Here is a 13,425-nt window from a genome sequence, read left to right as displayed (position 1 = left end):
TTTGATTTCGAAAAATATTCGGTTAAGGTTTAAGGGGCCATTTAAGCTTTTAAGGATCTGAATTGAGCTCGAAATTAGAAAAAAAATGTAAGTATCTCATTTCACGTAACAAAAATGTATTAATTTGTGGGCAATTATTTTTTCCTGTAAAAACGAGGCACTTACGTTATTTTTTTACAAATTTCCTACAAAAATTACGAGTATATATATACACTGTAGTAAGATAAATGTAGTAAAATTTTAATAAATGAACTATGCCAAAATCAAACCGATATGAACCAATAGCATTCAGAAACGTAAGGGTTACGTATTAACTACAGCGTTAAGGACGCCGGTGTTTGGGTCCAATTTAGTCAAAATTGGGCCTAAGCACTAAATGATCCAATTAAAAGCCCAAGGTCAAGGTTCAACTCTCCAATTGCTCAAAAGTCAAAGGTCAGCCCACAAAGTAAGCCAATTGGGCTAAAGCCCAACCTCTCCATGTATGATGAGGTATAAAAGCCATCATATTGACACATTCAGGAGGAGAGAAATTCATATTCCAATTCATATGCTCATTCTAGCATTCAGAAATATTCCACAAAAGTCTCAAGCTACAAACTCTCTTGCATAGTGTCTTCCTTTTACACATTGTACTGACTTTAGCATCGGAGGGGCCTTCCTCGGAAACACCCCCGAGGCTAGTTTACGTGTGTTCACTGTGCAGGAAACCTTCGGCCCAACACAACTTGGACCGAATCCAGTCTTCTCCATTTCAGCGGACCTTCGGCAAGGTCCCATTGTTTTCAACCGAAACAATTTGGCGCCGTCTGTGGGGAAGACTTTCAAAAATCTTTAAGCCAAATTCCTAACCAAGATCATCTTGCAATTATCTTAGCAGCCATGGCTAAGAACCGCAAGAGCAAAAGCCTCCGTCAAGGAGCGGGCGAAAAGCCTAAAACCCCTACACCATCGCCCTCGCCGGACCGGAACTCTCCCAAGGGTGCCGGCTCGGGGGGAGGATCACGCAAGGAGGATTCCCTATCTCCTATAATGCATGACTCCCAATATAGGCCGGACCACTCTCGGTCTAGCAGGGGTCAGTCTGATCATAGGACATATTCAGTGTCCCAAAGCCAACCATCGGCTGCACGGCCTCATTACCACACTCGGCCGGGGACCCCTTTGACGGGGCCCAGTTCGGAAGAGGTGGCAAGAGCGCTGGCAGTACTCATGGAGGCAATGAGGGCACAGAATATGCCACCGCCTCGTGATCGAACTCCTCCGCATACCCGGCATCAGCGGAGGAAGTTAGACCATGACGGTGGGAAGCTTCCTTCCTTCCGGGAACTGGAAGAGTGGGAGGAGGATTCTTGGAAAAATGAAAAACAGAGGAAAAAGAACTCTCAATTATTTAAAGGATCCTCATCCTCAAGACCAGCAGCGCATAAGAGCAGCAGCTCAGCTTCTCGGCCAGAATCTACTCGCCGGGAACCCGAGACTGCTCGCAGAAGCGTCCTTGACCGACTCGGCGGCCAGGAACCGAGCGTGCGTAGTCGCCTCTCGTTCCCTGCAGCCGAGGCCCAGACTTCCCAGCCAGGGACGAAAACCACTCCTACCTCTCTAAGAGGGCGGAGCGCGGTCCCTTCGGCCAGGAACAAGGGCAAGGCCATTATGCTTCCCGCTAGTTCACCATTCGAGCAATGGATACTGGAAGAGCACGTACCCACGGTTAAAATACCGTCGCATATCACATATGACGGGACCACGGATCCGAAGGACCACGTGGCCTCGTATGAGACTCATATGCATCTTTGCCCCAGATCCGAGGCGACTTGGTGCAAATATTTCCCAACCACTCTCAAGGGGATCGCGCAAGCGTGGATCTCCAAGGGAGTAAGGCAAGGCTCCATAACAGGTTGGGATGATCTGTCCTCCAAGTTCAGGAGCAAGTTTTCCACGGCAAACCGCCGAGAGAAGACTACCGCAGAGCTCATGAGTCTGCAACAGGGGGAAACCGAAAGCCTCCGAGACTACCTGACCCGTTTCAGTAACGAGTCATCAAGCGTCTCTCAGCTGGACCAGGGGCTAGCTGTTTTTGCAATGCAGAATGGCCTTCAGCCAGGAAAATTCCTAGACTTCATGGTCATGCATACCCCGCAGACCTTGGAGGAAGCTCTTAGTGCTTCGGATAAGTTCATCCGAGCCGAAGAATGGAATAAAGCAAAAACCCAACCTCAATCCGGGGGAGGGAAACAGAGGCAAATACCCTTGTCTGAAGGCCAAGGCCATAAGGCAAAGGGAAAATCAAAGGCTCCGGAGCCATCTCCGGCCAGCGACCTAAAGAAGGACAGGTTTGCCTCATACACAGGCAGATACGAGTCCTACACTCCGCTCTCTCTTCCACGCGCCAAAATTTACAGTGTGACGAAGGAGGAGCAGAGTTACCGAAAGCCGAGACCACTCCCAGAGTGGTATCAGCGAAAAAATAAAAATCAGTGGTGTGAGTTCCACGAGTCTTCGGGCCACAACACTGAGGAGTGTATCCAGCTGAAGGACCAGATAGAGGACATGGTCCGGAAGGGATACTTGAAAAAATACATCGCGGATCACCGCGAGAAAAAAGAATCCGAGAGGCTAGCAAAGGACCCTCGGCAGGACCTTGATTTCCCCCGGAAAAACAGTAAAAAAACCGGAGGGGAAATTCCCTCCGATCAATGTTATCTCGGGAGGAATATACTCTCGGAGGGAGCACAAGCGTCACCTTAGAGCTTTGACTCACCAGGTGAACAACGCTGACATTCAATCTCCCCAGTCGCCGGTGCCGAACATGACGTTCACAGCCGCCGACTGCCGGGGGATTACGTTCCCTCACGAGGATCCGTTGGTGATCATCGCCACGGTGGCCAACCACGACGTCAGTAAGGTCCTTGTTGACGGTGGCAGCGGAGCAAACATTCTGTTCCGAAAGGCCTACAACCAAATTAAGCTGAAGCCCAAGCACCTTACGCCGGTACCCTATCCGGTATCCGGGTTCAATGGGGCTTCAACTTATCCAGATGGGAAGGTGACACTCCCTGTCACCATCGGTTGCGATGAGGCAGCCCGGAACGTCATGATTGAGTTTTTGGTCATCGACGCTCCTTCAGTGTACAACGTGATTTTGGGGAGACCCATAATTCACGAGATCCAAGGGGTCGTCTCAACTTATCATCAGCTGATGATTTACGTATCAGACGCCGGCTTCCCCGAAAGGATACAGGGCAACCAAAAGGACGCCCGAAGGTGCAACTACCTCAAGCCATCCAGTAGTCGCCCAGATAACGACAAGGATGAGGAGGAGAAAGAAAAAGAAAGAGAGCCAAGCACAAAAAAGCCGAAAGGCCTAAGTGCTTCGGCCCAAGGATCCGTGCCCAGAGAAAAAGGTCCCGAAAGGGAGAAGGTTGACTCTTCAGCTGAGCCGCAAGACTCGGAGAGCCAGCCGAAGAACACAAAGACTGGGACACCTGCTGACATTGGCAGCAGACCAGATTCTGAAGAGTCCAGTCCCTCGGCAATGGACATGGACCAACAGACTGAAACAGTTGAGTTGGCCGAAGGAGATGCTGAGAAATGTGTAACAATCGGGATGGACCTTAACTGATCAGCCGTTGGAAAAAGTTCTTGGCAAGGTTGAAAAATCCGGTAGGCTAGCCAAGTGGGCTTTTGAGCTCACCGAATTCAGCATCAGCTACCGTCCGAGGGCTGCCATCAAGGCTCAAGCCCTGGCGGATTTCTTGGCCGAATGCTCATACCAAGAAGTGCTGGACAGTGAAAAGAAAGTCTGGACCGTGTTTACGGATGGGTCTTCCACCGAAAACGGTTCGGGGGCAGGAGTAGTGATAACTTCTCCCGAAGGCAAATCCTTTGAGTATGCACTAAAATTTTCTTTTAAGGCCTCGAACAATGAAGCCGAATATGAGGCAGCAATCGCCGGCTTACAATTATGCATCTCCTTGGAAGCCGATCATGTCTGCTTAAAAACAGACTCTCAGCTAGTTGCATATCAGATCAGTGGCAGCTATGAGGCCAAAGAGCCCTCCATGATAGCTTATCTTGCCAAGATCAAATCAGTCATTGCAGAGCTGAAAACTTTTGAGGTTCAGCTGATCCCAAGGGGTCAGAATACTCAGGCCGATGCACTCTCCAAACTTGCTAGTTCATCTTTTACCGAGCTGAACAGGTCTGTATATGTAGAAGTGCGTCGAGTAAGAAGTGTCGACGAAGCACCTGAAGTGTGCTGCGCCGACCCAGAGCCTAGTTGGATGGAACCCATTTTAGCTTTTAAGCTTCGGGGAGAAACTCCTGAGGACAGAGCTTTGGCCTCCAAAATGAAGAGAACCAGCTCTAGGTTCATTGTCTTCAGGGGGGAACTTCTGAAAAAGTCCTTCTCAGCCCCATTGCTGAAATGCGTGGGACCAACAGATGCAGATTATATCCTGCGGGAGATTCACCTCGGCATCTGTGGGAACCACATTGGGGGAAGAACCTTAGCCCAAAAGGCATTGAGGGCTGGATATTACTGGCCCACCATGATCGCAGATGCTAAGGAGCTGGTTCGGAAATGCGAAAAATGTCAAAAATATGCTCCAGTTATCCATCAGCCAGCAAGGGATCTTCAGCCGATCCTTAATCCACTCCCGTTTGCCCAATGGGGACTGGATATACTGGGACCATTTCCAGAGGCTGTGTACCAGAAAAAATGGCTGATAGTTGGTGTCGACTACTTCAGTAAATGGATCGAGGCCGAAGCAGCCTCGAACATTACAGAGCAAACTGTCAGAAAATTTATCTGGCAGAATATCATCACTCGCTTTGGCATCCCGAGAGTATTTGTCTTCGATCATGGGAGGCAATTTGATAACTTACCGCTGAAGCGATATACAGATCAGTTCGGCATCAAACTTGCATACTCAGCAGTATGCCACCCGCAAAGTAACGGACAAGCCGAAGCAGCAAATAAACAGATCTTAAATGCCCTCAAGAAGAGGGTGGAAGATCAAAAGTCCAAATGGCTAGAGGAGCTCCCTGGAACCCTTTGGTCCCTTCGGACAACTGAAAAAGAGGCAACGGGCCACTCACCTTTTGAACTGGTGTATGGTGCCGAAGCCGTCCTTCCAGTGGAAATTGGCTCAGAGAGCCTTCGAGTGCACCATTTCTCGACTGAGAATGAGCGACTGATGAGGGAATCTCTCGATTTCCTCGACGAAGTAAGAGACTCAGCTCGAGATAAAATGGCGGCCTATAAGCAGAGAGTCAGCAAATTTTATAACCGAAGGGTCCATGCAAGGCCTCTCAAAATTGGAGATCTTGTCCTTCGGAATGCTGCTGCAGTTCAGAAAGGCCGAATCCATGGGAAGCTCTCAGCTACATGGGAGGGACCTTATGAAATTTATGATGAGCTTCAGCCAGGGACATACCGACTTCGGCAGTTGGATGGAACTGAGTTGAAAAATCACTGGAACGCTGATGTACTGAAAAAATATCATGTGTAAACCCTTCGGGGCAGAACAATCTTTGTAAGTACATTTTGAACTAATGAAAGGCCTTGGAGCCGCCATTTATATAAATATTTACAACTTTTTATCCTTTCAAAATTTTCTTTGTTCTATCTACTCTTTAAGGGTTTTTTTATTCAGCCTCGTCTGAAGCCTTCGCCTTCGGGTAACTGGGTTTCAGATTGCTGACAAAACCTGTCTTTTTAAAGAACACCGGTCTTTCAGCTGAAGTCAAACTTCAGTAAGACTTGTTCTCCAAAGACATGAGTCCATGGACAATTCTGGGATATTGCCTTAACTGAGCCTTGTATCCCAGAGAGCCATTATCCGAAACATTGCCTTAAGTTGGCCCTGTGTTTCGGGTATCCATTTTTCAAAGATAGACAGAAAATCAAGGATAACAGCAACAGTTGAAAATTTTTAAATCAGCCTCGTCTGAAACCTTCGCCTTCGGGTAACTGGGTTTCAGATGGCTTACAAAACTCGTCTTTTTAAAGAACACTGGTCTTTCAGCTGAAATCAAACTTCAGTAAGACCTGTTCTCCAAAGACATTAGTCCATGGACAATTCTGGGATATTGCCTTAACTGAGCCTTGTATCCCAGAAAGCCATTATTCGAAACATTGCCTTCAGTTGGCCCTGTGTTTCGGATATGCGTCTTCTTTAAGAACGCTGGTCTTTCAGCTGAAGTCAAACTTCAGTAAGACTTGTTCTAAAGAGGTTAGTCCCAGAAAGCTAATATCCCAAGCATTGCCTTCAGTTGGCCCTGTGTTTCGGATATCCAACTTTCAGACAGTCAATCTTCAGTAAGACTTGTATCCCAGAAGCATTGCCTTCAGTTGGCCCTGTGTTTCGGATACCCATTTTGAAGAAGTTCAGAAATTGCTTATTCAACTGAAGTCATACTTCAATTTCTGTGGGGGCAAGAAGCACTCAGTGCAACTATGTTCGGCAGAGTTGAAGAAAAGAAACAGTAAAGCATTCAAAAATAAAGCAACTGAAGAAAAGAGCATTAGATTAATATTTCATGCTCAAAAATTGAGCTACAAGTTCAATAATTCAGTATCGGCAGCCGCCCACAAGCGGAAAATAACAGCTGCCGAAATACGTACATAAGCAAAAAAATAAAAACTGCTGTACGACAAGGCAAGCTGAAGCAAAAAAACAAGGCAAAAAACTCAGAAAGCGGCAAGTCTAAAGTTAAGCACATGATGAACTGCAAGATTCTGAAGACGACTGCCCGAGTTCCTATGCTTCAGCCGGAGGATCAGACTGATCAGCGTTGAGCCCCATGGTGGCCTCAGCCCCAGCAGCAGAAGAAGCGGGCTTTGCACTTTGCCGAGCCTCCCTTTCCCTCTGCTCAGCTTCCAACTCCAGTCTTTCAGCTTCCTCTTCGGCTTCCTCAGCCTTAAGAATTTCGGCTTCGGCTGGAGTTGCATACTTCATGTGAGGGTCTTCGGGATTCTGGACCCACTCAGCACATTTAGACCAGTCCAGTTTCGGCTCAGCATGAAGGCAGACTCTTCGGCATACTCGGAATCCGTTTCTGAAACCCATCTCATATTCCTCTTGGGTATAAACACGGACCTTGAGTAAAGCCTCAGCATCAGCCAGCTTCTTCTGGGTCTCCTCCAAGTCTTCCTTGGATTTCTTCAGCTCATCAGCGACTTTGGAGGAGGAACCCTTCAGCTCATTCAGCTCTTGCTGAATTTGGAAAGCCTTTGTCTGAGCTTGGGCCACTTCAACTTTCTGGGTCAGCAGTTGATCCTCAGCCTCTTGGAATTTAGCTCTTTGGGCTTCAGCAGCAGCAGCAGCCTCTGAGAGTTGGACGTCTTTGGCCAGGAGCAACTCTTCAGCAGCCATTCGGCTGGCTTCAAGAGCCTCTAGACGCTGCTGCACTTCAGCTTGTGCAGCAGTTCCTTCTTGAATTCGGCTCTCAACAGCAGCCTTGAATTTGGAGACGTCCACTCCCATATGCTCCTGAAGGAATTTTTCCCCTTCCATCAGTGGGGGAAAAACTTCCTTCTCCATAGCATCGCAGAAGGTTTTCAGGGCTTCGGCAGCTTTTTTCCCGTACTCTTCAACCTCCTGCTGCTTCTCTTCAGCTGCTGCTTGCTTCAGCTTAGCAAGCTTAACTTCCTCTTCAGCCACCTTCTTTTCGTGCACAGCAGCGTCTACCCTATCTTGTAGGGTATCTATCAGCTCTACAGTGAGAGTCTGATTGTGCACGAACTGAAAACAGGAAGACAAAAAAAATAATAAATAAAAAAAAAATATATATATATATATGAAGAGCTGAATTTCGGAGGAAATGAAGGAAAATTACCTGCATCATCAGCAGTTGGTTAGACCTGGCTGGGTCAGGAACTGATCTGCTGGATTCGCCCATCCCAGCAGTGGCCTTCAGCGACCAGATCCTTGCCCTGTCTACTTCGGACATGCCAGCAAAATTGCCGAAGTAGGCTGCAGCTCCTTCTCGGTTTTGACCCCATATGAGGTCCCAGATGTGATCTGGGATTGGAATTCGGGGGGCCGAGAAACCCATTTCTCCAGAATGCAGAGTCTGGAAAGAAGGGAAGGATGACGATGGAGCTTGATTAGCTTTGGTTGTCTCAGCATCATCCTTCTCAGAGGAGTCAATTACTATGACCTCCTCTTCTTCAGGGGTGAGGACGAAAGCCTCAACCTCTCTTGTGATGTCTGCCGTGAAGCCCTCAGCGCTGGACATCACGGCATCCTTATTTTCGTGCTCATCAGCACTCTTCTTCATTTCTTCTTGGACCCCTCCCTTAGGTTCGGGAGTTCTCTGATCCACCTCCATCTCAGGAGGTGGCGGAGGGGTCTTTTGAGGAGATTGGGGTGTTGGCTGGGGAACCCTCGGCGATCCATTGCCTTCCTCAGGTTCCCTTATTGCGACGCCGATGGTCATCGGCCTCTGCTGAAAGTCATGAGGGCCGATGATGGCCATCCTTCGGCGCCTTTTCAGAAGGGGCTGCTCGTCCATATCTGAGTCTGAAGACTCTTGTATTTGGTCTTCGGGACGAACAGGAGCTTTGCCTTCTCTGTGTCTGTTACTCTCTTCAGACTGTAACAGACAGGGGGGAAGAAGAATGTGAGTACAAAAAAAAAAAAAAAAAAAAAAAAGAAAAGAAAAAAAGTTCTCACCGAGGTTTTCAGCAAAGCCTCGTCTTCTTCAGCTGCTCTAGCTGCAGCTTCGGCTTCAGCAGCTCTGGAGGATCCTTCTCCTCCTTCGCAAGCCTCAAGTACCCGTGCAACCTCTTCGGCTGTGCGGGCAGCTTCAGCTTCTTCGTTCAGCAGCTGAAACCAAGGATCTCTCTTCTTCCACCAAGGCTTCTGCCTCTGATACAGAGCAACAGCCTCAATTTGGAAGTGGGAAGAATCCAGATGAACTTCCCTATGCCTCGGCTCAGTGATAGACGGGGCCCGTTCAGTTACAACTCGCTCTCGGTTAACACCAAGACGAGCGTAGTTAATACCAACGTTGGTCTCGTCCCGCTCTGAAAAAAGGAAAGGGAAAAAGTTTAGCTCAGATATGTCGGCACAGCATAAAAAAAAAGCAAAGCAAGAGAAGAAAAAGAGGTAGTTAAAAAGCCTCGGCCCCAGCCGAAGAAGCTTACCATCCTTAAACTTTCGGCTGAGGCCAACAGCTGCTAGCATATTCTCTTGGAAAACGTAATGCGTATCGGGGAGCCAAGTCTCCGGGATATGCTGCATTCGACCACTGCCCCCCGGGTTCGGCAGCTTGCCGAAGATATGTTGCTGATCCAGGTTCGGATCCGCCCCGTTATCTGCGGGGGGACCTAGACTTCCCATTTCGGGATCAGGCTCAGCTAAGTACCGGGGAGCGCTGAAGACGCAAGGGTGGCCCGGATCTGTGGGTGCCCTAACCCAAATCCATTGACCTCTCCAGTCCTTGTCTGAAGAGTCATTTGGCCACATGGTCAAATATTGGGGCCGGGACTCAATCCGATACCACCCAGAACCATGGCTTCCGTGCCCACTTTGAATATTTGGCACTAGCCGATGGAGCTTTCTGAAGCAGTGCAGGTTCGGCACGTATTTGAAGAACTTGCAGACCCATAAGTATGTCATCACCCTTCGGATGCTGGTGGGGGTTAGCTGACATAGGGAAATGTTGTAATGGATCAGCAAGTCTCGGACGAAAACGTCCAAAGGGAACCTCAGCCCATACTGAAGCTGTCTCGTGTACACCCCCACATACCCCGGGGGTGGACGATGGATTCTATCGGATGCTGAGGGCATTCGGCACCAATATCCATCAGCTTCAAAAATGCCGTAATGCAACTCAATTTGCTCGGCAAATCGATATTGATCGGCGTTCTCTACCCACCATGAGTAGGGGCGGTTCTTTATCATGGCCGAAACGACTTCGGCATTCTCCCACTCTGAAAACCCAGGGAGGATATCCCAAAGGACAGCGGGAATTTCATCATCCCGTCCAGAAGCGCTCGGCTCATCCGTTCTTTGAGGAGGAGCCGAGGAAAGGGGAGTCGCCCTAATCCCTTCAGCAGGGTCAGACTCCGGCCTTTGACCATTCCAGGTCCCAATCCTGTTCCTAGGATCGGGAATCGGCCTTGCTCTTCTTGGAGCACGGGCTCTACCTCTAACTCCTCTTGCCATGGATTATTTCGAAGAGAAAAGTCGAAAGAAAAGGGGAAGGAGTTCGAATTCGAAGAAAAATAAACTGAAATCAAAGGAATTTACCTTAATCTGAAGCGAAAGTTGCCGATTTACGAGTTCGTAGTGGCAAGTCTCAGTTTCTAAGCTCAATGCTCGGGGAATTTGCGAAGTTTTGATGCGGGTTCTTGGTTTCTCTCTCGAAGAATTCTGGGTTTGTATTGGTGAATAAGTGAGGAGAATGACGCGCCTCTGTTTATATCTCCAGGTACGGGATACGAAGAGTCTGTGCTTTAATTTCTCTTAAATACCCACTAAGTAGCCATTAAACACATGTCTTGTGATTAAACTGCCCATTATCCGTCCAACTTCCGCAAATCATTAACCGTTGTTATCTCATTAATTACGGTTTAAATTCAAATTTTTGGATCAATTAAATCATTTACTTCCCTCCTTTTCTGAATTAAATCAAACCCGACCCGTCATCCTTCCAAATCGGGTCTGGGGGGCAAGTTGTTTGGGTCCAATTTAGTCAAAATTGGGCCTAAGCACTAAATGATCCAATTAAAAGCCCAAGGTCAAGGTTCAACTCTCCAATTGCTCAAAAGTCAAAGGTCAGCCCACAAAGTAAGCCAATTGGGCTAAAGCCCAACCTCTCCATGTATGATGAGGTATAAAAGCCATCATATTGACACATTCAGGAGGAGAGAAATTCATATTCCAATTCATATGCTCATTCTAGCATTCAGAAATATTCCACAAAAGCCTCAAGCTACAAACTCTCTTGCATAGTGTCTTCCTTTTACACATTGTACTGACTTTAGCATCGGAGGGGCCTTCCTCGGAAACACCCCCGAGGCTAGTTTACGTGTGTTCACTGTGCAGGAAACCTTCGGCCCAACACAACTTGGACCGAATCCAGTCTTCTCCATTTCAGCGGACCTTCGGCAAGGTCCCATTGTTTTCAACCGAAACAGCCGGTATATATCATTACACTTAATTAAATCTTGCAAAAATCTATTAAACCTGTTCAATCAACGAAGAAATATATATGAATATATATATATATATATATATATATATATATATATATATATATATATATATATATATATATATATATATATATATATATATATATATATATATATATATATATATATATATATATATATATATTAATAAACAATTTCAACGGTTTTTATAAATGAAAACTTTGAGTCAATAAAATGATACTTCAAAAAAAATTGATTTGGTTTTACAAGTGGATCTCTCAAATAGTCAAATTCCTCTTAACATTATCGCATACATCATTTATTATTCTTTTAAGCCGCGTAAACTTGCATGCTCAGCCAATACTATATAAAGGGTGTCGATTGCCGCAATGAAAATACAATCAAACCATCTTAACCACCTACCTCTTTACTTCTCTCATTTTGTCCACCATTTGTACCACCGATTTCTGGCTTCTAAGAAAATGAGAAATCTTTCATTTTTCTTTGTCTTTTGTCTCCTATCGTCTCTCTCACATGCTATAGAACTCGACTTTTGTGTTGGAGATCTTAGTCTTCCTAGAGGACCTGAAGGATATGCTTGCAAAGATCCTGCTGAAGTCACAACTGATGATTTTGTTTACACAGGTTTCCGTGGTGAAAAAACACCCAATAACGTATTTGGGAACAATGTGACACTAGCATTTTCTGATGTGTTCCCGGCCTTTAATGGTTTAGGTATATCTATGGCCAGGCTAGACTTTGCTGTAGGAGGAGTGATCCCAGTACACTCCCATCGTACGTCAAAAGTTCTTCTTTTAGTGAAAGGTTCAATCATAGCAGGGTTTATTGACACCAACAACACCGCATACTATAAAAGATTAGAGGTTGGTGATGTCATGGTGTTTCCACAGGCCATGCTTCACTTCCAAATTAACGTTGGTAAAACTCCGGCTACTGCCTATGTCAGTCTGAATGGTGCAAACCCTGCATTACAACTCACTCCTACCGCTTTATTTGCTGGGAATTTACCTGCTGACATTGCCCAGGATATTACACTTTTGAGTCGTAAGGAAGTTATGCGGATGAAGCGAATCTTTGGCACAGCTTGATATCCATCTTTAGCTACTCCTGGGCTCTTAATATTTATTTCTAAGCTCTCGATTTATTTCAATGTCCAACACAATTATTCATAAATTTGTGATAATAAAGGGTACATACATATCCCACTATACATGTTTTGTAACAACAAAGTAATTGTAAAATTTTATATTTTATACTTATAATTATATGTTCTCAAGATTAATAAGTATAATTTATCTTTTCTTTATACTCCCTTTCTTGAATTTTTTATCTTATGTAAATATGAGTCTATCGCGTATAAAATATGCATGGATATCGTTATATGTTGATGTCTTTTGATTTATTCCCTTAAGAATGTAGGTCAATGTATGCATTTAATGTATGCTTTTCACTTTTGACAACGTAATTAGATAAAGGTCCTTTTTTAAAAAATATAAATTAAGGCCAGACTTGGCGCATTTAATTCATTGGATCAATATGTGTTATATAGGGTTCAAATTATTCCTCTAAGTTTTTATTTAATTTTGGCGGGGATTGATTTAATTTAATAAAATTGCTCGGCTAACATTTCCTTAAAAAAATAAAAAAAAAAAACAATCTTAATCTCTTTTTTTTTTTTTTAAAAAAAAAAAACAAAACATAGAATAAATCAAAGACGTCAACAGATAACGATATCCAAAATCTTAAATGATGGTTGAATTGAATCCTAAGATCGACTTATATACTCTATCACACCCCTTTACATAGGAGTTCTTTGATCAGTTTAAAGTGTGGATGTGGCATGATCTCCCATATACCCAGTTGTGATACCATGTTAAAGGGTCAGGTCCTTGGAAGCTATATATCCATCGGAACTAGGTCGATCCTTTTCTTGTATAGTAGTATTAAATATTGTTTAAAGGCTAAGAGTCTAATCCTTTAATTACAATATGATATTATGATGGAATCTTCTTGAACTCGTAAAGCGGATTATCCCTTAGAGACGGTGCGACCCAAACCCATATTTAACATGTATTAGAGTGAGACCCATAATCATTTTGTTACATGGTTTTAGTATGAAATTTTGTAGACTTTTTCTCTTGATGGAAAATGTAGCCCATACCCATATTTTCAATAAACATTGACACCAAAATATGAAAATGGAATAAATGAAACATCTATATATATAAGTAGAT

General features: G+C 45.3%; 1 protein-coding gene across 1 annotated transcript; it reads left to right on the top strand.

Annotated features, from left to right (window-relative positions):
* The first annotated feature begins 11,473 nt into the window (after positions 1–11,473).
* LOC110715785 (auxin-binding protein ABP19a-like) lies at positions 11,474–12,464 on the top strand. Its single transcript, XM_021894398.1, has one exon. It carries the CDS (start codon positions 11,560–11,562, stop codon positions 12,277–12,279), a length of 720 nt encoding a protein of 239 aa, XP_021750090.1. The 5' UTR covers positions 11,474–11,559; the 3' UTR covers positions 12,280–12,464.
* The last annotated feature ends 961 nt before the right edge of the window (positions 12,465–13,425 follow it).

Source organism: Chenopodium quinoa, unplaced genomic scaffold (genome assembly GCF_001683475.1).
Source record: "Chenopodium quinoa cultivar QQ74 unplaced genomic scaffold, ASM168347v1, whole genome shotgun sequence".
Classification (NCBI taxonomy): domain Eukaryota; kingdom Viridiplantae; phylum Streptophyta; class Magnoliopsida; order Caryophyllales; family Amaranthaceae; genus Chenopodium; species Chenopodium quinoa.
The sequence above is the reverse complement of the archived record's forward strand: the minus strand, read 5'-3'. Positions and strand labels throughout refer to the sequence as shown.